The sequence below is a fragment of the Cheilinus undulatus genome, linkage group 5 (assembly GCF_018320785.1).
Source record: "Cheilinus undulatus linkage group 5, ASM1832078v1, whole genome shotgun sequence".
Taxonomy (NCBI): Eukaryota; Metazoa; Chordata; class Actinopteri; order Labriformes; family Labridae; genus Cheilinus; species Cheilinus undulatus.
In genome coordinates, this window is record NC_054869.1 from 38,883,154 (window position 1) to 38,908,776 (window position 25,623).

General features: G+C 39.0%; 1 protein-coding gene across 1 annotated transcript; it reads left to right on the top strand.

Moving 5' to 3' along the window:
• Positions 1-16,593: 16,593 nt before the first annotated feature.
• ptger4a (prostaglandin E receptor 4 (subtype EP4) a) lies at positions 16,594-20,221 on the top strand. Its single transcript, XM_041786602.1, has 2 exons — positions 16,594-17,633; positions 18,120-20,221. The coding sequence occupies exons 1-2, from the start codon at positions 16,851-16,853 to the stop codon at positions 18,687-18,689; spliced, it is 1,353 nt and encodes a 450-aa protein (XP_041642536.1). The 5' UTR covers positions 16,594-16,850; the 3' UTR covers positions 18,690-20,221.
• Positions 20,222-25,623: the final 5,402 nt, after the last annotated feature.

Below are 25,623 nucleotides of genomic sequence, written 5' to 3' on the forward strand. Positions count from 1 at the left end.
AACTCACCTTGGGGGTCAAGAAGTGATTTCTTCATAGAGAAATGCTACCAAAAAGCTCATGTTTGAGCTATTTGTGACTATGCATGTGGTCAGAGTGCGAAAATATAACCATTCTTACTTCTTAGGCTACTTTGTGTCCTGAAGGTTGGGAAATATTTAGGCCAAATGTTTTTCTTTTAAAACTTTAAAAAAGCACGGAGAAAATGCAGCAGGCAGGAATAAAAAAAACCCTCCACTTTAAGCCCAAACCATAAACTTTCAGTTTTTAATTTATATATTTCAATTAAATATAATTTTTTAAAATTGCATTTAGCTCCCTAGTACTCACAGTTTTGTAAATGAAGACTTGATGACTGCCCTTGGTGAAGGTCTGTGCTTTCTGAGTGCCCTTTGACGTGATTTTGACTTCTGGCCACATTAAGCAAAATTAAGGTATTGATTTTTTGCTCCTCATAAGCGTTTGTTCTGTCACTTAAAAAACAATCAAAACAAAACACGACACAATCAACATCTTAAACTGTTGTGTACAATTACATTTAACTTTACTTTTATGTGAGTGCCCTGTCCTTCTTGTTGCTTTAATCAGCAGTTAATTGTTGAGGCGAATCTTTGCATAAAATTATCTCTAAATGATCTTATCACCCATGTCTTTTATCAAACAGCTCCATTTGAGCTTTTCCAGTAAGATTCTTATCTTAAGGATCCTCGTCTTGTGTAGCCGTGAAAAAGCTGTAGAGAATGAATTATCTTTTATCGTTTTCTTGCCTCAAACTTGTAGAATCATTGGTCCAAGAGTAACACCACTGTTTACATTCACTGCTTGTGAAAGACAGGGTTTTTGATCAGCCAAGTGAGATGTGATGAGTGGAAAATGTCAGGAAGTTTGACATCCACATCACTGGTCATCTGACGCACGCAGCCTTTTAAATGTCGTAAGAGTGTTTTCTTAGAGGAAGAGCTTTGTTGGGGAACTGGGTTACTTTAGATTGGCAAACACAGGAGAAAAGGGATCCATTATGGACACCATCATTGAGCCCTGACACTGCTGAAATTGTCCACTTCTTCCTGAAAACCTTAGTAAGAGAAGACTTTATAGAACTACCACATGGTCTGAGGGATTTTGACCTCGTCACTTGACCTACGAAAATCTAATCAGTCCATCTGTTATACAAAGTTTGAAGTTAACCTCCCACACTATTCTGGAGATACTGTGTTCATAAAAATGGCCTGGACGTACAGTCATGCATGTACAGACTGATGAACTGGCTATGTAAAAACATACTTCCTGTGGCCTCAGCTATCAACACCACAGAGGCATTAATGCTTCAGCACATCCACATCTTATCTTTTGGGTTTGGTATGTCACCTGTTCTGAACAGTACCTTCTTCTTAATGCATAATTTGCTCATTTTGAACCACCTGAAGCAGAAGTTTTATCCTTCCACAGCTTTAGTTTATCTTTGACATCTAATATAAACTATGACATGTTTGTTCTCTGATCTTTTCACACAAGTCGACAAGATTTGATTCCCTTTCTTGATTTGTAAGTAGGATTTTATCTTAAGTTTAAATCAATGCTTCTGTCCTGTTCTGTTAGATATGGCCTGAGATGCTGCTGGGTGTGTTGCTCTTGGCTAGAGTGCATAGAAAAAAAAAAAACGTGGTTATAATTAATCTCTTGTTCCTTATTGAGGTTGTCATTTTTTTATTTGACATTTTAAGCCAATCAAGTTTAATCTTTCAATGTGTTTTCAGGGTACATTTGGCTTTTATGTGTCGTGACACTGTTGTATTGCTCGCATATCAAAATAATAAATTAGGCAGATCTAATTTGGCCATTACAGATTTGATTTATTTGGTGTCTGATTTATTGGACAGGTATTTTTTTTGGATCATCTCATTAATGCATAGCCCTTTCAGATGATAAAAAGACATGCATCAATGCTGCAGAGAGAAAGATTTTTACACACCTTTAGGCTAATTTCAAACCTGAACACTGTGGCTTGTTTACAGTGCAAAGGCAGTACTGTGGACGTTAATTCAGTAATACATGTTCTCCTTCTTCAGCTTTATTAGTTGTGATTACAACAGACTGTGTAGGCCTGCCCTGATACTAAAAATGTACTTGTTACTTTCTCCTTTGCATCTAGCTGTATTTTTAATTTATGAATTTTTACAACAGCCACATAATTTTCAATCTAAGTTGCTAGGTTTGTGATGTGGTGGTTAAAATATTTATAAGTATCTAGCTATGTTTACTATGAATTAAAAACTGCAATTACAGCATGCTTTAGGAACAAGTGTTCATAGTTGTCTGTTCTTGCCTTACTTTAATACAGGGTGCAGTGAAGTTATATTTGGTATAATGTAGAAGACAATGCCAACCTACAGACAGCCTTGTCTGTAAACAATGCAGGGTGTTGCCATTAGTTGTGCATAAAAAAAAAACTTAAAATATTTCCAGCTCTTTTCAAAGCCAGAGAAATCCTTAATTTTCATAGTTGTAATGGGACAAGTCTTGTCATGGTGGCTGCCATGACCAACACAAAAATTGTTGAGTGTGATGTCACACTCTTCTACCTGAGGATACTGGAAGCTGCTGTTCTGTTGCTGTCTCTCATTCATATTTTTGTGGCAAATTTAAGATAGACAACAATTATTCCCTACCATCTACTGTAGGTCTTTCCCTAATAATGTTGTGGCCCCTTCAGACATTTCCAGGATGAGTAGAGCCCAGACACTCAGCTCTGCCCCCCTTCATTTCTTGTTAAGATTTGAGGGCTCAGATGAATTACATGAACTACACTCCATGTAGAGTATTTATATAACATTAAACCATCGTTTTGGTTTCATGGATAAATTTCACATAATCGCGAAGAAAAGCTGTTAAAAGTAGCCTTCCTAGTTAATGCATTTAAATGATCCCAGAATACTAAGCTTGAATCACCAACAGCAGGTCCACTTTTAACAGCATTTCTCCCCCATTTAGTGAAATTCACTCACAATGCCAAAATGATGGTTTATAGAGTAGTAAATACACCATATAGAGTGTAGTTTTATTGAACAGGGTCCTCAATTGAAAAAAGAGAATCGAGTAACAAGGGAGGGCAGAGTCGAACCTCGGATACAGGAGGAACAATGCGGATTCTGTTTGAAAGTGGACCAGCTCTTTACTCTCACAGGGGTTTCTAGGGGGAGTTTGGGAGTTTGCTCATCCAGTTTTGTGGACCTTGAGAGGGCTTGCAATCATGTCCCTTGAAAATTCATGTTGGGGGTACTGCTAGAATATGGGGTCCCTGGGCCCTGGAGTGAGCCATCAGGTCCCTGTATAACCACAGTGAGAACAGTGTCCAAATCCTAGGCATAAGATCAGACACATTCCCTGTGCATGCTTGCTGCCCTTTACCTCCTATCTGTTTCTGATTTTCATGATCAGGATCTCAGGGCACAGTCAGGGGTATGATGGCTTTTGGTTTGGTGACCTCACAATTTCATGCCAGCTTTTGCAGACGATGTGATCCTTTTGGCTTCCTTAGCTGTGAACCTCCAACATGCGCTGAGGCACTTTGTAGAGGATCAGCACCTCCAATTCTGAGGCCATGGCTCTACTGGAAAACGGTGGATTGCGCCCTCCAGGTAAGGAGTGAGTCTCTGCCCCAAGTGAAGGACTTCAAGTATCTCAGGGACTTGTTCTTGAGTGAGGGCAAAAGGAAGCATGAGATTGACAGGCAGATTGGTCATGAGCTTTGGGTAATGACCAAAAGAATGAGATCGTGGGTTCAAGGGGTGGAATAGAGATTTTTCAGGAGGCTAGCTAAGCCATTGCTCCTTCATCCTGAGGGAAGCCAGTCGAGGTGGTTCCTGCATCTGATCAGGATCAGGTCTTTCAGACATGTACATGTGACAGGAGACCCCAGGGTAGACCCAGGACTCACTGGAGGTGTTGAATATCTCATCTGGCTTAGGAAAGCCTTGGAATCTCCCAGAAAGAGCTGGAAAATTTTTCTGGGTAGAGAGATGTCTGAGCTGACTTGCTTACCTCCTGCCACCACAACCTGGCCCTGGATAAGTGGAAGAAGATGGATGGATGGATGGAAAGCATATCAGATTTCCCCACACTAGGCCAATCACTGGTGTAAATGATAGATTCTGAGCTTTTGAAGTTAAATAAATGATTGAAAACTATCCTTAATTCTCATGTCACAAGATGTTTTGAGAAGGTCAGACGAAGATGTCTGTTCCAGTAAATCAATAGCATTTTAGTGGACGGGGTGAACAGCTGGCTTTCCAACATGTATTAAAAGATTAGTTCAGTTTTTTGTAATGCATTTGACTTGTAATCAAGTTGGTAGCAGGATTTTTATCCAAAGGGGGAAAGGGCAGTTTTTAACTGGCAGTGATGTGGTCATGGCCGCCTGATTATTCCCCATTCACATCTTATCCTTCCAGCCTTAAACGCCTCTTATGCAGGAATGAGCTGATAACCAGTTATCCCCTTTTCAAAATAACTTCAATATAACACGCTGTTCTTATTCAAAGAACTGTTCTGCTGAAATCAGATTGATACTGATAAATTACCAGCTTCTCTTTCAACTTCTGAACACTCAGTACTGCCTCATTTAGTCCACAAATCAATACCACAGCTGTGCCTCTGTATGGATTTATAAGCACAAAGCAGCCCTGTAACCTCTTGTCAGGACACTGGAACATGGGGTAGATTACATATATATATGGATAGTCTTATATAGTCATATATAAGTAGTCATATATGTATGGATAGTCTTCATACATTAACCCCAAACAAATAACCCTCCTTTTTGCTCTTATTAGCTCAAAAAGCATGTTCTCATCACTGAGGAATGGCCAACTGGAATTTCACTGTTAAAACAGAAAAATAAGCTATCAGGTTAAAGAAATGACTGATCAAGTAAAGACGAAGACATTTCATATGCTCCTCATGTGATTGCTCCTAATGCAAAGCTGGGTTCATCTGGTCATGTAAATATTAGCAGTAACTGTCTATAATGCGTCTTTGAGTCTCTCTTCCTGTTAATAATAAACCACAGTAAAGTCTACCAGCAGCGGTGCATTTATTTAGTGAGTTGCAGTAGGATTCTGAAGTATTTGGATGTATTTAGATATTGAAAGCAGCTTCCCATAATGCTTTTTCATCTCTAAGTGTGCTTCTAAGCCTGCCATCAACTCATTTTCCTCCTTGGGGTCAGATTTGCGGGCTGACTCAGGATGCGATGCAACAAAGTCAATGACAATTGTTCATTTCATGAGCACTAGAGTGTCATTATGCAACACAGTGAGTCAACTCAACTGGAAAATCTGTTTGGATTTTGAGGGGATGAATGCTGCGAGCAACAAAACATAGGCAGTAGCCACCGCCGAGGAATACACAACAATAACACAGTGTTGACAAGCAGCCATTATGGTCATTCACGCTCAGTGGAACCAGTTGGTAAATTAAACTTTTGCTGAAGCCAGTCAAGAGAAGAATAAAAACATCTTTCCTGCCAAGAAAAACTTCAGTGTGGTTATTTACTTCTCTTTTAACAAAGAAATGTCCAGTTCTGATAAAACTGCTGCCATAGCTGCATCCACACTATGCTCTTCACTGGCAGTAGTTACCGCCTCTGTCTTCAAATGATGCTGATTGGTTCAGTCTGTCTATGATCAAGCTCAAATGCTTCAGCTTGAAGATTTGCAGGATGGATCCACCTGATGACAGACATGGAATCAGGCCAGTTCATCTGCTTTTTAGTGTTACAATTTCCCTTCATAATAAAAACTGTGACTTTGATCAAATGATTGATGGTGCAACAAAACAACCTTAACCCTTCTTTCCCTATGTTGGGAAATTATTTTGTTTTATTCAGCTTTGTATTTTGCAGGGATTAAGCCATTTCAATGCAATTCTTCCCCTGTAAATTCCTGCAGGTACTTTTCTGCAAGGAACACAACCCTGTTTCCTTGTCCAGTGGCCACCTAGGATTATTCCATAAACACAAACAACTCAATGACTTTCTCTTAAATTACAGAACTATATTCTGGCCAGCTAAATAGGTTTGGCAATGCAATCAAAAAATGTGTTTGATGGTTTTGAATGCACCACCTTGTTTGAAAGTATTGCCTTGTCTTTTAAATGCCATACATTTGCACACAAAAGTCAAAGACAAAGTTCTGCCTTTGCATGCAAATGCAAACAATACAGCCTTTTTCTTTTCTATTGTGGGCTATTTCCCATGCCTGCAAACTTGTTGATGTTAAATGCAACTTCACCTGCTCGGTAATGAGCTTGCACAAGTTCACAAACAACATCCAAACTGTCCATAAGTAATCCACAAACTCAGTCGTTGGAATATAAATGAGCTAATTAAGCAAGATGGAGAGTTTGTGTGCTTTGCTCATTTGTTTCTTTTTTGCCCTTTGGCTCTGAGTTTGCACCATTATCTTTAATGTATTCAGCATCAATGGTGTGACATCCTGAATGCTCTTTTCCATTGTGCCCTAATGGGCTGCTCAGGTCATCTGGACGAATACGATTAGTTATAAATGTCCTTATATGTCTGTCTATGATAGTGATCAACCACAATAATGTCTGCCAGTGATTGTACACCTGTTCAGCAGTGTGATGGGACATTATATTCCATCTGTTTTCCCCCAAAAATCTAATGTTTAATGGATTAACACTTTTCAAGCAATTTTCACTGATGTTTTTGATTTCTGCTGTAAAATGAGTCAACCCGCAGGAAGGTCAAGAAGTAAAGAAAATAAAGTTAATGACAACAATTTTTTCTGACTGAGAATTCTGACTGCACAAGGGGTATTAAATGAGGCAGATTTTCCATAGCAGTGCTCATTTTTTTAAAGACCAGCGTTGTCCAGACTTTGCAGTGCTCAGCTTCCTGAGCTGCAGAAACAAAGAGCAATGCTTTCAGCTGATCACAGTGTGACAATTTCATTCTTGTAGCCAAAATGACAAAACTAATTTTGGTTTATTATTTCCAACACCTCATACACACTCTGTAGTGTGAAAACTACTATTTGATATTATACTAGTAGAAACCTTTTCTGCACTGGCATACATAAATCTATTTATGGAGCCACAGATTTGGCTTTTAATGTTCTTGAATAGTGTCCGTTTTAAGCTTTTAGACTTAATTTCTCTTCCTATGTTAAGTAAATATAAGGAAAAAACAGAAACTTTTGGAGAGGCAAAACTGAAAATAATGGACATCCATTATTTTGGTTTCCAAAAGATGAGGACCCTTTCAGAACAATATGATATTAAAAATGATTTTGGCTCTAAAGAAGGTTTTTTTTTTACAGGTGGACCTTTATATTATTGCACAAAAGCATTTGATATTTGTTTACATTAGGGTCAGTTCAGACAGGCCATGAAGTTGAGTGCTGTCATAATTGAGACACCAGTTTGTCCATGCTGGACTATGCTAAGCCATGCCCAGAATGGTCCTGCTCTGGAGCAGGTCCCAAGCACCCTCGCCCCACCTTTTTAGTGCGCCGCTGTGACAACAGTGTTTTGTCATTATTCAAGGATGCCTCACAGATGTGAATAAGAAGCAACCTCTACACCAGACTTTGAAATACCTGCCTGTTTGCCAATAAAAGAAGAAGGTAAAGTAGTAACCAGTGTTAATTTGTTGACTAAAACTATGACTAAAAATGTTCATTGACAACCTTTTTTTTCCATGACTAAAACTAGACTAAAACCCACAAAAAAATTAAAAATAGCTGCCAAAATGAATACTGGTACTAACAATGGACAACTCTTTAACAAAACAATACTTACTGAAGCACAGCTATTTAACGTCATTGACTCAAACTGCTACGTCATCAGCTCTAGACACGTTCTCAAATGGGTAGCTTGGTTGTGGTGGAAATTCAAATCCACTGCCATGCTGGGCTACCTTGCTGAGTCAAACCAAGTAGAGCGAAGCTGCTCAGTGTAATGGAAAAGTCATATTTGCTGCTCCCTCTACAAGCCACTTTTTGTAACCCTCCTCCACCCCAGCTCCTCCTTTAGTCTGCTTCTGACTATTCAATGTCATTTTGTTGTCTGTGATGTCTGCTCAGGCTTTTCTTGTGGGCACAGGAAGGGCAGGAGGATCCCAGAACAGCAACACTGCCAAATATAAGTAATAGCAATATGTGCAAAGCAACAACTGCTAGTAGATACAAAAAATTTAAAATTGCAAATTATACGTTATATGTGGTAAAGTGGACCAGACTGAATTGTGTTTAAAATGGCTCTAAAAGGACAAAAATTCTGGGCAAGCATGTCTCTGGACTCTGTGAAATTTAGCTAAGCCTCTGATAATTAACACTTTTGGTTCAGCCCCTGCTGACCAATCAAAATCAAGAAGGGGCAGGACTTCAGGTACCAGCTTTGTCAACAGCAGTGGTGGAGGAGAAACAAATTTGACTCATCCTTTCAAAGGTGCAATTTCCAGGTCTACAGTGGTTGCTAATGCTAGGACAATGATTCCTTTACATTTCATTAAGTTTTCCTGATTATTTTTCATTGAATGAAAAGTATTTAGCTTACTAAGGTATTAAAACTGATCTTACAAATACTACCAAGAGAAGCAGAGGTCAGTTTCCTAACAACAATAGACACCGGTAAGAAGTGCTCTGAAATGAGGTTTTGGGCCCTGCTGACAGAACAGACTGCAGCTCTTAAGCTGAACATTTCCACTGATGGTAACGTGACAGTTTTAGGTCTTTTAGGTTTTATGTCACATTACCCTGACTTCTGTCCATTCTCTAGGGTCTATTAAGGGAAGAAAATCCATAGCAACCTTCTGCTTTTCTTTTTGATGGTATGTTCTTCTTAATGATGGTTATCTATCCAGGAGTTGACCTCAATGCAACTGCAATGTGCAACTGGCAAGGCAGAATCGATGAAATATCTTCATTTTAAATAAGCTTGCACCAGCTTTTTCACACTGGCTGGCCTTCTGTACTACACCCTCAAGGGGAAACTGCCCCCTCTGGGTTTAATGTTTGCCAGCTGAGGACTGTAAATAACAAAATGAACAGAAATGTTGACTTTGGATGTACCTACGCTCAGAGCTCAGAGCAATCGAGGCTGATTTCTCCGGAGTCAACAAAGTATATCTGCTACATTTTCAGTAGTTAGTCTACATGTGAATAAATTTGATGACTGCAAGAAAAATCCACATGAATGAATGATGGGGTTTACTCAAGGTGAATAATCTCAGAAAGCAGACAAAATGTGTCTGTTTCCATGTTGGCATCACGTGCCAAACCCAGTGCCAGTTTAAACAGTTTACATCCGATTGGTTGCACAGCGGCTTTGTTATGCTGAGCCAGGTTGCATACGGATGTTATCTACAAATCTAGCAGAGCCCAGAATAAACACACCCAAAGTCTCTTTCTAAACCAACATGTAAAACAAGCTGCAGGCCGGGGGTCCTCAAGGACAACAAGGAGGGCCACCTGGTCTTATTTTCTCGAGGATGATGGGAGTCCGAGGCTTAAGTCAAGTGAGGTGACTCCGCTGATGATAGCCTGGAATAAAATGTGAGCTGTTCTATTTCAAAGTACCAGCTTTCAGCTTAAATTAGCAATGTAGAAATGTTTATCTGGAATGAGGGTCATGGAAACAAGTTCCCATGTGAGTTAATAGTATTGACTTTAAACCCAAAACATGATCCTCAAATGACCAAAGCAAGACTTTTGCATGTTAACCCCTTAATTTTCTATCTATACAGTACCTTAAGTATGATCATTTAATGGGTTTTTCAATCTAATTTATTAATGACTGTAAAACTGTTAATGAGTAGCCCCCTCCTATAGAAAACTGGAACCGTAAACCTTCATCTGAACAGATTTATTTTTATGAATCTTTTTGTTTGTTTGTTGTTTTACAAATAGAAAGACAACCTAGATGTTTTTATGTATGCTTGTTTATCTATTTTTCTCCCTCTGAACATTAAAAAAAACAAGAGAAAAAAGAGTAACTCATTAAGAAGCTATCTTAATAATAATAAAAATAACAATAATAATAATAATAATAACAATACATTTTATTTGTAGGCACCTTTCTGACACTCAAGGTCACCTTACAGACAACAATCAGCATGAACAATACTATAATAACAAAAAATTGCAAAAGAATCTAAAAGCAAAAACTAGACATGATAAAAAATAAATAAATAAATAAATAAACATTAAAGACATGGTTCAGGTGGGGTAGGCAAGGCGAAAAAGGTACGTTTTGAGCCGGTTTTGATTAGCCTCTATTAATATGTTTATATCCCCAAAAAAACGTTTTCCCCTGCCCCACTTGTTTACCTGTAACCAGTAAAACTTTGAAAGTTACGTTTAACTCTGGAAACAACTTTAATCAACTTTTAAATTACTCGTTTGGGACCAACTTGATCTTTTTCAATTCCTTGACAAGAAAAACTTTTACTCCCTTAACATTATCAATCCAGAAATAAACTAGAACTGGTGGTTACATGACTCCACAGGACGCTGTGAGTTGGTCCCCCTTTCACAGCTATAACAGCTTCCACTCTTCTGTGGTGTTTTTGTGGGAATTTGTGCCAATTAATTTTGCAGAGCATTTATAACATCAGGCACTGATGTTGGACAAGAAGGCCTGGCTCGCAGTCTCTGTTTCAGTTCATCCAAAATGTGCTTGATGGGGTTGAGGTCAGGGCTCTGTGCCTGCCGTTCAAGTTGTTCCACACCGAACTCATCAAACCATGCCTATATAGTCCTTACATTTTGCACTTAGGCACAGTCATGATGGAATCGAAAAGTGCCTTCCCCAAATTGTTGCCACAAAGTTGGAAGCATAGCATTGTCTTTTAAATGCCATACATTGTGAGACATTAAGAATGGCCTCCACTGGGGATAAGGGGCCTGGCCCAAACCCTGAAAACAGCCCCATAACATTATCCCTCCTCCACCAAACTTCACAGTTGGCACAGTGCAGCCAGGCAGGTAATATTCTTCCGGCATCCGCCAAGCATTCTCTGTGCTTACATTAACGCTGGTGGAAGTTCAGAACTCTTAAGCTATGGATTCAGGGTGTTGGCGACTCATGGCGCACCATGTGCCTTGGCAGTCGTTGACCTCGCTCTGTGATATTACATGGCCTTCTGCTTCATGGCTGAGTTAGTTGCTATTGTTCCTAAACTCTTCCACTTTCTAGTAATATCAGTTACAGTTGACTGTGGAACTTTTAGCAGGGATAAAATTTCACCAGCTTTCTTATTGCATCCAACACAGTACCATGCCTGAAGTGACTGATCTCTTCAGAAAGACCCATTTTGTATTACAAATGTTTACAAATGGAGACTGCATGGCTTAGTGCTTGATTTCTATACACCTGTGGCAACAGATCTGATCAAACACCTGAATTCAATCATTATCAGATGTGGCCGAATACTTATGTCAATCAGTGCATGGCCATCAAAATCTAATCAGTTCATCCACAGATTGGACATTTGTGTAAAGTTTGAAGAAAATCCCTGAAAGTATCTTTAAGAGATCATACTTACAAGCAATGGGCCCAACCCTCACCTTGACCCTAGGTATTACGAGTACGGAAGAATAAGAATGGATAGTTATCAATCATAAAAAGATGAGTCAATGATCAATGAAGTTAAATAGGGGGTCAAAAAGTGGTACAAAAAAAAACACATTTCCCACAAGAAAAAGTACATAAGCACTTCTATTGTTCATGGTAAAGAGTTTGGTTTCTAAAATAAAACATTCAGTATATCCCCTATGTGCTCAGGGTTAGATCAATATTAACCCCCCTCACTGTTAATGTCTTGCTTGAGCTTTGCTTTTGCAGGTTCAGCATCTTCCTAACATCTATGCTGGTTCCCAAGCCAGGAATCAGTTATTGGACAGATTAAATAACCAAGATATGGAGGGTTTATTTTACAGCAGTAGAGGTGCTGCTAGGTGGATATTTGTAATATGTGGACAAAGGAGGTGGTTTTCCCCTGTTTAAGTATTTGTGATATGCTAAGCAAACATCTTTTGGTAATCATGTCTGATATGAAAAAATCTCACCTTAGTCTTTACATTTCTATTTTATTTCCTTTCACTTATTTGTCCCTTATTACTTTTTCAACTCTCTTTGAGAGGAGTTGAGAACAATGTATAGAATGCACCAGTTATCCCTACAAAGAGTCTATGGAGTGTGAAAACCTTTGCAAGACTCAATGTTCTTATTGTTTTGTATGGGAATTAAATCCCAAAAGAAATGCAGAGCTTGATGGATTATTTTTTTCTTTGCCTTTGTCACAGTACAAAGTACACCGAAAAACAAATGCAGAAAGACCTTCTCAGCTGTGTGACTATCTCCCTTCTTGTTAAATTGACAGGAAAATTGATTCTCTGGGCAGTGCATTTGTGGTCATCGCTCCCAGTTTGCTGCAGGTTATCTGACTTTGACAAACAAATCCAGGAAAAGCACATTCATGAGAAGTCTAATCTTTCAAATCTACTTACAGCACATTCTGCAAAGCTTGAGACCAGACGTACGCACACATAGAAACACAACAGAAGGCTTAAATCATGTTTTACGCTTGCACACAGGCCTGCGTACACACACAAACATATTATGTAACAGCTGTTTCGAAAGCGTGGACAAGTTCAGGCTAATTATGTAGCTTACAGTCAATGGCATGCTTAAGAAAATGTTATTTTTCAAGGCTATGCCAGGACCTTTATCACACTGGGCTTCCCCCCTTCGCTGTGTTTCAATGAATGGCAGATAGTGGCAATAAAGAAAACATGAAGTGTGTTTTCAGAGAGCACAGGGTCAGTTTAGAGGGATGACGTCAGTCGGCGGGGCTCAGGGTCTCAGTCCGTCAGAGTTCAACTTGTTCTGTGAGAGCAGTCTCAGTCTAAAGAAGGGGAGGAAACAGAGTGAGGGAGAGGACAGAGTGTGTGCCAGCTATTTAACTCAAATAGGCTCGAATGGGAGACTATTTATGTTCCCAGCCAGATCATCTTAATAGGACATGATAATGAGACCTTTCAGTGAGGTTTTTTCACATGTTCAGTTGTTCCCAGAGTCTGCTTTTATGGATGTTATATACATCTGCAAATAAGGGTGTCTAGACTCTAGACACTGACTGATTTCAAGCTTGATTTAAAGCCAAATTTAGGCCAAAATATACAACATGTTTGATAGTTACAGTGCATTCATAAAGTATTCAAGACCCCTTTCACTAAGCACATTTTTCTTATGTAGCAGCCTGATACTACAGTAACAAAAAAGTATTTTTGTTCTCATTAATTTACACTCAGTGTCCCATCACGAGGTCAGCCCCACAGATGACTCTGTCTGTGACTAAGTGATGCTACTTTCACTTTCAGAGTCTTACCTTACAAAGTTGGGTTTGCTTCTACTGAAAGCCGTTGGTAATGACTGCCTCCACTGTGGTAAATACAGCCATACATACAGAGTAGCGCTATGGGGGGTCTAGTTGTACTGAAAGCCCTCTAATGGCTGCCTCCACTGCTAGAAATACCTCAGATATAGCTTTAGCATTGCATCCTTCCTACTAGAACTGGACCATATCTCCGTATACAATTTGTGATTGGGGGAAAGGGTTACTTGTTCTGTGAATGCTTATATACAAGGCCTGCTAATGGAGCGATTAGCTCAGAATTAGCCAAAGCTGCACTTTAGTCAGAAATGGACAGCATTCCTTTATTAAAACAAATGCAGAGAGCAACACTGAAAGCTTTCAGCAACAGAAAACTATGTTGTCACTCTTCTGCCGACCTGCTTTGGCATGAGTATGTGATAGTTAAGGGGGTAAGGGTTAGTTGTTGTGAGTGGTTGTAAACAAGGCCTGCTAGTAGAGTGATTGGCTGGGACTTCGCTGCAGCAGTGGTTTCGTCTGAACTGGACGTCTTTATTAAAACAAGCTCAGAGAGCAACACTAAAAGCTTTCCATGACAGACAAGATGTTTTTGCTCTACTCCCGGTCTGTTTTGGTATCGATTCTGATCATTACAGTCGGCTTGTCTGGTATGTCCAGGGCCTGCTGCCACGTTAACTGTTAGCTTGGGTGTCACTGTAGGAACCCTAGTTTACTTGGAACTGGACTGCATTTCTTGTCAAAACCAGAGAGCCACAACGAAAGCTTGTCATGGCAGAGAAGATATTTTGCGCATCTCCTGTGGTGATGTGTCCCCTCCCCACACAAAAGAGCACAAAATAAAGGGAGGATATTTTCTCCCCACCATTCTGCTAACAACATTAGCGCTGTCGTTGACTTGAGGTGTCTGTGCAGGGGCATGCGTTTCTGTGTAGCCAATCAGATGCGATAAAAGACAAGCAGGAGGGGAGGGGAGATGACGTTGCTCAGGGCTCCGCGTACAATTCAGTCTTCACACACAGAGAGGAGAAAATGTATGTTACCACAAACAATAAATTCCATATAAATAAGGATGGTACCAGGTTGTGTAACGTAGCTTCATACAGAACATCATGTCAATTTAGTCATTCATTATGGTATATTTATTGTCCCCATGCTCCATTGATTTATTTGGGAAATATTTTTGACAAGGCAGTGTTATTTTATAAGATTTCCCAGATGTATGTCAAATATATTCATGCAATGGATTTGAGTCGATCTGTTTCCTGCCAACAGGGCTTTATGTTTTCGCCTTTTGGGATCCTTCAATTCTCAACCCACAGACATAAGGGACAGCACAATTACACACCCCAACAAACAATACCTCTGCCAGAACACATGATTCAGGCAGACATTTCAATAGGCATCCCAGATAGATGTGGTCAGCCATACACTAGGTTTTAACCAAGTCTTTTTTTTTTTTTAAGCAAAAGGACCATGATGCATTGTAACAACATTATACTATGATTTTAGGTTGTTGTTGAAGATTTGCTGGTCATTCTGGGAGATTTCACATATTACTCAGTTTGGAGCATGCCTCTGAAAAATCTCCATTTCAAGGGTAATGTAGCCCCAGCACTTCACCCTACCCCTCCATTTCAACAAGAATCTGGACACCCTACCCCAGTGCATGAATGAGGATGGGTCTAAGTGGTAGGGCAAGGGGTGTGCATTAATCCTTCACTTTACCTTCTCAGGGGCACTGTGTATTCTTCAGTTATCAGATATGTATGATTATGTGAGTGTATTGCAGAATATCTGCATCATGATTGCATTTTCATCGTACGCCACATATTGTTTATCTTATTGTATCGCATCATATTGCGTGATCGCAACCCCTAATCTGATGCCTTTGGTGTTCTCCATCAGCAGATTGAAAATTGAAATTTATATGATGGCATATCTGTGGTCAAAGATGGTGCTTAACTTCTTTTCATTTCTTATTGGAGGCTTTACAGTAACAGTATTACAAGTGCCATTTTCTGTTTGAATGCAGTCATACAGCTTTAGATTTCAAATCCAAGAGAATAAACAAAGTCCAAGTTTCCACAGTTCTTTGTGTGTTATAGAACAAGTGCTTCTTAGTTTTTCTCACTCTCTCCTGAGTAAAAACAACACTTTCATAAAGGGGCTAGGCAACGCTACACTGTTAAAAACCATGCCCTCTGTTTTGCCGACTAAGTCACAAGACCTGCTATCGTGTCAGGGACACTTGTGGCTGTCAACAGGACGCTCTGTTTGTTTACTCTGAGATAAATAACAGGCACAAAACAAATTATACCCTGGTCATCTTTGTGGGTTTTGATTACAACAAAATGTGGGCTGAATATTAATGATCTGATAAAATGTTCCCGAAACATGATCCAAGGAACAGTCTCTCCAGCCTCATTCTGTTTTCCCCACTGTACTTCATTTATAAGGAATGTTTTTCATTTGAACAGAGATGATGCATTATAACTGCTTTACCTTAATCGTCTGCAGGATACCTGATGTGTTTTGAATATGACATGACGAGCTGAGGATTATTACACTCGGGAACAATAGATCAGACTGTGCTGAGCCTTTTGACATTTTAAAGATTTATTTTTTGCCAATGTTATTTCAGAAAATAAGGTCTTACCCACAAACCAAACCTGCTTTGGAGGATCAATTCTAACCTTTACTTTTAAAGTATATCTTAAGGTAGTGGAGAATATTAGAGTATCATGCAGGCAGGCTTTTTATTGACTATAATATTTTCTTGAATGTGCAACTGACAATGTAACGTCAGACAATCTTTTTAAAGTTTTATCAAAGTGCTTTTGTCCTTCTCTCTGCCTAATGAGCACAGAATGTTTTTTTTATCATAAATGTTAAGCTTCTCTGTTTGATTCTGCATGAATTTGTGACATTAAAAATCACAGAATATTTCACAAATGTCCATTTTATAACAACCAACTAAAAGTATACCTCATGTTAGAGTTATGTTTCTTTCTTTTCTAATTTTCTGAAACTACATTGTATAAGATCTGCTGTGAGTTTGTTTTGTCCTGGACCTTTTCCTCAGCTGATGAGGGCTGTGAAAAGAGGGAGGGGAGGGACTGAACCCTACAGGAAGCTTAACAGCATAGCTTTATTTCAATGAAGTCACTGCTGTCTGCAGCATGCTTTTCCCTCCCTGTCTGGTCAGAGAAACCTGCTTCTGTCTTGCACAGCCAGATGAGGATTTATTAGTGACACATTACTGCAGTAGCCAACAGGATGCTCTCATCAGGGTTGATTTTTGAAAGTTCTTGGCCTATTTTTTTCTGGTTTTGGCAATGCTGTCCAGCCGCCTTTTAAGTGTGAATAAGCATCCAACTTTAGACTGGAGCAACTGGCGTTAAAGTTTGTTTTTATTGACTCGTCTTTAAGGACACAATGAATAATCAGTCGATGACAGGGAGGACCATGGTCCCCACCATTCCGTCTGTTATGTTCATTTTTGGTGTAGTTGGGAACGTCATCGCTATCGTGGTTCTTTGTAAATCTCGCAAAGAACAGAAAGAAACCACGTTTTACACGCTGGTGTGTGGGCTAGCTATCACTGACCTGCTCGGCACTCTGCTAGCCAGTCCGGTCACCATTGCCATTTACGTGAAAGGATCCTGGCCCGGAGAGGACCCACTGTGCCAATACTTTGGATTCTGCATGCTCTTCTTCTCCCTGGCGGGGCTCAGTATCATCTGTGCCATGTCTGTGGAGAGATACATCGCCATAAACCATGCCTACTTCTACAATGACTATGTGGACCAGAAGCTGGCGGGTCTGACTCTCCTGGCGATCTACATTTCCAATGCGCTCTTCTGCGCACTGCCCATCGTCGGCTTTGGGCAGGTGAAGAAACAATACCCTCAAACTTGGTGTTTCTTAGAGTGGAGGAGCAACAAGACCAGCGACGCAGCTTACTCTTACATGTATGCGGGTTTCAGCTCTCTTTTAACTCTCGTGACTGTTATCTGTAACGTGCTGGTGTGCGGGGCTTTGATCAGGATGCACCGGCGTTTTGTGCGCAGAACGTCGCTGGGAACTGATATGGCGCGCAACGTGGACCCGCGGAGGAGAGGACGAAGCTTCGGGCATCTAGCTGGTGCAGAAATTCAGATGGTGATTTTACTGATAGGAACGTCAGCAGTGGTGCTTATCTGCTCCATACCACTTGTTGTAAGTTCTGTTTTTTCTCAGCTAATTTTTGGCATTTTCTGCCTTTTACGCACGTTTTACGCACGGCTTTTTACCCACTTCCCGTGTTTACTCTACTTGATGCATTATTGTTATGTATTTTATGTGAAATAGGAAGAAATCCTGAAAATTTATTGATGCTAAATAAGTCCAAAATCGTTAAAATTTTACGCCACTCACCTGCGCTTTTTTCTTTGCTTTTTTAATCCATTACGCACTTTTTACTCTCTAAGCATAGACACATTTAGTTTTACATAGTTGCACTCATTTGTTTGTGTAAATTTATCTCATCCTAGCAAATCTAACCTGTGATTTTCGATATTTTCTGCCAAAGTTTTCTCTTGGCTCCCCTTACTTTCAGCTGACACTCTATTGTGTTTTGGTTAGTGTCTTTGGTACAGAAAACACACACCCAAAAATCAGTCATCTATTGTTTCCACTCAGCCTGTGTCATCTTGTCCCATGCAGGCTCGTGTGTTTTTAAACCAGCTGTATAAGTTTCCAGTGGAGCTGAGGTTAGACAAAAATCCTGATCTTCAAGCAATACGCTTCGCCTCCTTCAACCCAATCCTTGACCCCTGGATCTACATCCTGCTCCGCAAGGCTGTCCTCCTCAAGCTCATTGAAAAAATCAAGTGCTTATTTTGCAAGATAGGAGCACAAAGGCAACAGAGACAGGGAAACTGCCACTGCATAGATGCTCATCAGCTCTCCTCGGTCATCTCAAACCGGGACTCACACTCTCTTGTTTCCAACGACCTGCGAGATGTCAGCAGCTCCTCCCAGACTTTCCTCTACCTGCCTGAGGGAGGCGGGATGTACGCTGGAGGCTGTCAGACAGCAAACAGACTCTCTGGTTCTAGACCTTCATCAGTCAGAAACTCTCAAGCTTCTCATTCGTCTGAGCAGGGGACTGCTGAGGCTGGAAATGGAAAAAGGACAAATGAAATCAGGGACGGGTCAGCCTTACAGTGCCCAAAGGATTCAGCACTTCAAATGTCATTGAGAACAGAGACAGTGGAGGAAAAATGCATCTGACTGAACTCCAATAAGTGCTCAGATGACCCTGTCTACTGACTGACTTCTTTATAAAGGAAAATTTCAAACCTCTGAAGACAGAGGAAGGCACATAAAAATAACTCCTTTTTTTGGAGTTGTTAGTTGAAGTCAGAAGGGAAAAACTTGAAGCTTAAATGTCCTGTGTTCTCTGTTTTAGCACACAGCTACCTCAAGTGATGACTAAATCTGACTGTAAGCAGATCGAAGCCTTTTGTCTCAGCCCCCTTCTTTATGACTCAAGTGTCACTGATGGAAAAGCTCCTAATTTTAACAGCATTGTTCAATGTTGTGGAAATTTTGTGGAATTTGAGGTTGAATCATTACGGAAAATGAAAGTGGTGTTGAAAGTGATCCATGTGAGTAATCGCTGACATGTGCTACTCTCATTGTAAAAACTGAATCAACTAAAAAAACATCATTGTAAGGTGAAGGACATGTGATGGTCGGTCAATGACTAGAGTGCAGTATTATTATGTGGTGAACATAGAGTTTTTGTTTCTAACTGTGGGGTGCACGCAACTACGTGTGTCATCTTCAATTACGAAAGTGAGTTTCCATTTCATAAGGAGCAAAAAAGGACTCATATGCCATGGTCAGACTATTTGAATCTAATCCCTAGGGGCCAAAATTAAGGGTAAAGCTGGGCTTAGGGACTTCACTTCACTTAGTGCATTTTCTTTCAGTAAGGCACAAGATTTCTGTGTTTTTTTTTTTTTTCTTTTCAAATTTAAGTTGACAGGGAGCACTTTCTGCCGCTACAGATAATGCATCATTATTCAGCTAACATATATTTTTCAATGTTTGTTTGTATGGGAACAAATATGAAGGAGGTAAACCAATGCCAGACACTATAGCACTTGTAGCCTAGGCTGTTTTTACTTACACCTGTCCTGAGATAAACCTTAAAAATACTTAAAAATAAGCAGCAAATACACAAGTGACAGTACACATCAAACTCAACAATATGACTGGTACAAGATGCAAAATATCATAAATGTTGCTAAATATTAGGTATTAAGATGAAGTTAATTCCTCACACATGCAGGGTCTAGAAAACACACTATTGTTTGCATTAAAATTATTCTTCTCTGAGCAAGTTAGTTGCAAAAATTACTTCTCCTAACTGATGATCCATGCTCAAACAGTTTTGTGCACTTTTTTATTGTGTGTTAGGGCTGGGCAATATATCAAGGCTAGATATGTGGATATATTTTTACATAAGATAAGACAATTTAGTTTATATAAGGGCTGTCAAGATTAGTCAAGTTAATTGCACTTAAATCAAAGCCTACAATCACTTCACTTTTTTAATCATGATTAATCACATGCCTTATTGTCCCTTTCACTACATGTCAGTTAAGGCATGCCAAATTCTACCTGCAGCCACAATGGGGTAAAATAAGTCCACCACTGAAGTATTAATTTTGGCAGCTATTTTTAATTTCATGGTAAATCATGGTAGTGTGTTGTCTGCACTCTGCCAAACCTGGGGTCCCTGCTTTCTACAGCTGAGAGGCAGAATAGATACAGATGTACTGTTTTTTGACAGATTTACCCACAGTGGAGAAATATAATGGATTTTGAATGTCCGACAAAAACTAAATTACATTTAAGTTTAGTTTAAGTCATCTTGACGAAAACTAAATTTAGTTTTTGTCAGTTTTAGTCATCACAGATCTATTTTTGTTAGTCTATTTTTTGTCATGGAAAAAAAGTCTGTCAATGAACATTTTTAGTCATAGTTTTAATCGACAAAATTAACACTGCACCACAGCTCTTTAATGTCTCATTTCACTTAAAAAATAATCTACAGAAAGCTCAGTGGACAGGTCAGAAGTCCATTGCAACATTCCCTTAGTTCATTTTCAATCCATAACAAGTTCCTTTTTTCCGTGGTGAAGTTCATTTTAAATCTTCTGTTTGCCAATAAAAATAGGTCTGTACCTAAAAAGGAAGTCACTTTCCTTTAGTTTTAGACAGAAAAAAATCAAAAATGAAACAAAACTGTTTAAAATCCATAATAGTGGAATTTTAAAATTCAATAATAAGGTGGAATTTATTGCGATTAATTACAGAAATTCTGAGAATAATCACAGTATAAAATGCTGAATCTTTTGACAGCCCTAGTTTATATCAATAAAGTATATGTTGATTCAGAACAAATAAAATAGGTGAACAATATAAAGAGATTGTTTACCTTAACCACTAAAAATAATGCGCTCATTGACCACAAGATTAGATAAGATCTATGTGAGATTAATTTGAAACATTGCTAATGGACAATTATCATTCTATCTACTGTGCTTCATTTATCTAGTAGCATTTTACTGGCATTGGGCCAAAATGCTTATCTCCAAAATCACCACTTTTCAAGGAATGAAAAGAAAAAAAGGCGATAGTTTTAAAATATTTTAACACTGAATGGCCAAAGTCAGCATGTTTTGACACTTTTAATTGATTCACTCACTGATGGATGTAAAGGGCTACAAATAGCACTGATTTATGAAAACAAAATTTAAATAATCAAAAATGGAGATACAAGGATTTGGCTGGACACCCGCGATACATATTGTATTCATAGAAAACAAATGATACCTTTACCTCTTCGGTGCCACAGCAACAAGAATGCAAGTCCTAGACATCCATTATCAGTTTATTGTTTTTAATCATCAAAAATTGCAGTCAAATTCTGCCACACTGTGTAAATTGAAGACATTTTGCAACATTTGATAACCTTTTGTTATTTCTTTATGGAAAAAGATATATATCCGGGGGCAATTTTAATAATTAGCATGCCCCAGGCAAAGATCAATATGAGGCCCCTTCCCATTAAGCTTAAAGCAAAAATAGTGTAAATCAAGTAAAAAAACGTATGGCACTGATATTAAATTGCTAGGGCAACAAAATTATAGACACAGATCATTTGGAAATGTTTTATTTTTAAATACCAGAAAATGCAGGAAAAACTTTCACACCACCTAAATTATCCAAAAATATTGGCAACATTTCAACATTTTGAGGATGTTTTAAAATGATAAAATCTCCATTATTTTAGTAATCAGAATTAGAGAACTTTATGATCTTCAGCCAAATTTTAAAGGCTACAAGAGATACTAGGAGAGAGGCAAATATGTTGACAACATTTGGAAAAGTGGATGGATGTGGCAGGGAGCATGTTGCTAAAACACTTGTGAAATTTAGACAGCATTCAGAAGTTTGTGGTATGTTTTGTTTTTAAAAACAAATGCCTGATAACTAGTTTGCAAAGATACTGATATATCTTAAAATGTGATAAATTGCCCAGCCCTACCTATAATGACCACATCTTGAGGCCCATCTGAGCTTTAGACTGAAGGCAGTTGCCTACTTTTGCCTAATGATTGAACTGTTCATGTATAAATTCATTCAGAAAACACTGACATATCTCTGGCATCAGGCCAAAACCTCATATCTCCACTTTTCATTATTTTATTTTTATTTTTTTCATAAATCGGTACTTTTGGGCATCGTTCATCTGTCAGTGGCTTTTAACCAATTTTAAAGCAAAAAAAGATGCTGACTGTGACCATTCAGTGACAAAGTAATTGTAAAATACAGCATGTTTTTTTTCATTCCCTGAAAAGTGGGGATTTTGGCAATAAAAGGTTTTGGCCCAACTCCAGTGATATGGTTTTTGGTCCATCTTTCCCAGCCCTAGTCTAAGTCTTGGAATCTGGTCATCTCCTACCAGTCTTCTCATATGAGCAACTTAAAAATCTGGACAGAAATGAACTGATTTTTACATGATTGCTTTGTAATAGTTAGGGATGCAACTGAAGATCATTTAGCATCAACTGCTGATGAAAATTGTATAAAAAGAGGAAAAGATTATGTTTTAAATTGCTATTTTTGTGCAAGTTTCAGTCATAAACTCAACTTAAAAGTCATATGAAACGTAGCAGTTAACACGTAGTTTTGCATCATTGCTAAAGATAGTTTGCAAGATATTTTTAATCAAACACATCCTGATTATTCATCTTGTCCTAACTATGATTAGCAACTGCATTTTTCTCTGTGCTACATTCAGAATCCTCCATTCACCACTGTTTTTACTACTTCATAGTGGACTTTTGTAGTATTTTTTTTACTGCATCTTTCCACTCAAACACATTACTTCTTCATTGCAGCAGCTTGGAAGCCCAGTCTACCTCCCTCTCCCTGTTATTACATCGACTCCAGATTGTTACTTAATGCCGCTGATTACATTCTTGCCTTTCTTGTTGTTCTTGTCGATGGTAATTTTAGAAACGCTTGTTTGTGTGGATAAGTGCTGAGAAAAACACCTTTAACTATTACTCAGAGTGCTAAAATATGCTTAGAGGTACATTTTGCCCAAAGTGGCCACTTAAACGAGGTCTTTTAATTTATTATTGTTCCTTTTTTATCCTAATGCACTTTGTTTTGCATTTTGTTATACTGTAAAGTAGAATTAAATCTGTGGATATATTTAACTGTTTTGTTTTCCAGCATATGTAAATTCCGTGTGTGTGAAAATAATATGTGAGGAATTGTGTGTTCAGGAATACAAACATGTACACTTTATAATGCAGCTGTAAATTAATTCTCTGGCATTTATTTCACAGCAAACACGGCCTCTGACGGGTCATCATATGTTGTCAACATAAAGCGGAAGTTCATAATAAGAGCACCAAGTTTCTCACAGTCTTTTTTTCATATTAAGGTTGACGCGATCACTGACATCATCTCCTGACCACCATTAGCACAAACGGCCCCAAGGAGAGCGAGATGACACTTTTACCAAAGTTTACAGTTAAATAAAAGAAACTGTAACACTCTGGGTTGAGGTTAAGCAAGATTACGGGTTTAAAAAGCCTCTGGATTTTGGTAATGTGTGAAACAGATTATACCTGAACACATACAAAACCAGAGAAAAAAAGAGAGGGAGTTGTAGTTGGATGGAAAAACAAAAAAAGAGTCTCAGGAAGTAGACCTGGTCGAGAGAGCTTTTCTCCTGAAACAATAAACACAATCTAAGGCCCCAATTCATCGCAATTAAGCTTAAACAAGCAACGCAGCAGCTTAAACAAACACGCTGCAGATCCGCCTGAGTGTCAGAGTATCCTCCAGACTCTGGGAAAAACACACAATAACAGAGAAATGTGAGAAATGGGATCATACAGTAGCAAGACACGAGGAACCATGGAAAAAGCTCTCTGCTTCCCAGACTATTGATCCTCTTTGCTCTCTCTAAGTGACCTGATTACATGTATAAATGGACAAAGAGTCATCAGGGAGGTGCACATCCACCTCCTGTTTAATCTTACTGACCTTTTTGGCTTTAACAAACAGAGAGGGAAATGAGGGTTATTATGTTGGATATTTAAAGGTTAAAGGAGCGAATGGATGTGTAACAAGATCCAAAACAGCCTAACATGAAGGTGGAGGAAAGCTGTGATGCTGTTTTACATCAGCGGGGTCCCTCAGTGATGCCGTCTCCTCTGTATTCACTGATAAACAGCAGAAAAGCACCTGCTGCTCCTCCATGTTTACTGTCACTCTGGAGATAATGCAAAGACCAAAAGCAGAGATGATGCAGGAGCTGATAAACGTTTGACAACCTGTGCTTTTTCCCTGGAGTGATGGAGAAAATAGAGCTGAAATGTCATTGAAAGAGAGAAAGCAGGATCATTCATAGTCTGTTTGGACCCTCTTCTCTCATGGAAATTCACATACTGTGTTGTCCGTTAACAATATGACCATAGTTCTGACATGCTATTTTGGCATAAAGCTGCTCAGATAAAAAACAGATAAATAAAAAATGAAAATTTAAACAGATTATCTTAGACTTTTTTCTTCAGCTTTTATAGGGACATATTTCAAGACCTGAATGGAACAAGCAAACAAAAAAGGGGCAACAGAGATCCTGTTTCTGTCAAAATAGAGTGCTGTGAAAAAGTATTTGCCCCCTTTCTGATTCCTGAGTTTTTGCACATTTATCACACTTTAATGTTCTGGATCATCACATCAATTTTAATATCTCACAAAGACAACCCAAAAAAATACAAAATGCAGTGTCTGAATGATTATTTAATTTTTTAAGGGGGTAAAAAAATCCAAACCTATCTGGCCCTGTGTGGAAAAGTAATTGCCCGCCATAAACCTAATAACTGGGTGTGCCGCCTTTGGCAGCAATAACTGAAATGAAACGTTTTCGATAACTGGTGATGAGTCCTTCACATCTTTTGGCCCACTCTTCTTCACATAATCATTTTAACTCAGCCATATTGGAGGATTTTCCAGCATGAACTGCCTGTTGAAGGTCATGCCACAGCATCTTAATTGGATTTAAGTCCAGACTTTGACTTGGCCACTCCAAAACCTTAATTTTTTTTTTTTTGAGCCATTAAGAGGTGGACTTGCTGGTATGTTTCGGGTCGTTGTCCTGATGCATAATCCAAGAGCGCTTGAGCTTGAGGGCACGAACTGATGGCCGGACTTTCGCCTTCTGGTGGACAGCGGAATTCATTGTTTCATCAATCACAGCAAGTGGTCCAGGTCCTGAAGCAGCAAAGCAGCCCAAGACCATCACACTGCCACCACCATGTTTGACTGGTGGCATGATGTTCTTTTTTTCAAATGCTGTGTTATTTTTACTCCAGATGTAACAGGCCACACACCTTCCAAAAAGTTCAACTTTTGTCTCGTCAGTCCACAAAATATTTCTCCAAAAGGGGATCATCAAGATGTTCCTTGGCAAATGTGAGACGAGCCTTTGTGTTTGTTTTTGTCAGCAGTGGTTTTGGACTTGGAACTCTCCCATGATGCCATTTTTGCCGAGTGTCTTTCTTATGGTTGAGTCATGAACTCTGACCTTAACTGAGACCAGTGAGGCCTGCAGTTCTTTGGATTTGGT

Coding starts and splice junctions, on each gene's coding strand:
- ptger4a (XM_041786602.1), top strand. CDS start 16,851: ATGAATAATCAGTCGATGACAGGGAGGACCATGGTCCCCACCATTCCG. Junction 17,634..18,119: donor TCTGCTCCATACCACTTGTT/GTAAGTTCTGTT, acceptor TGTCCCATGCAG/GCTCGTGTGTTTTTAAACCA.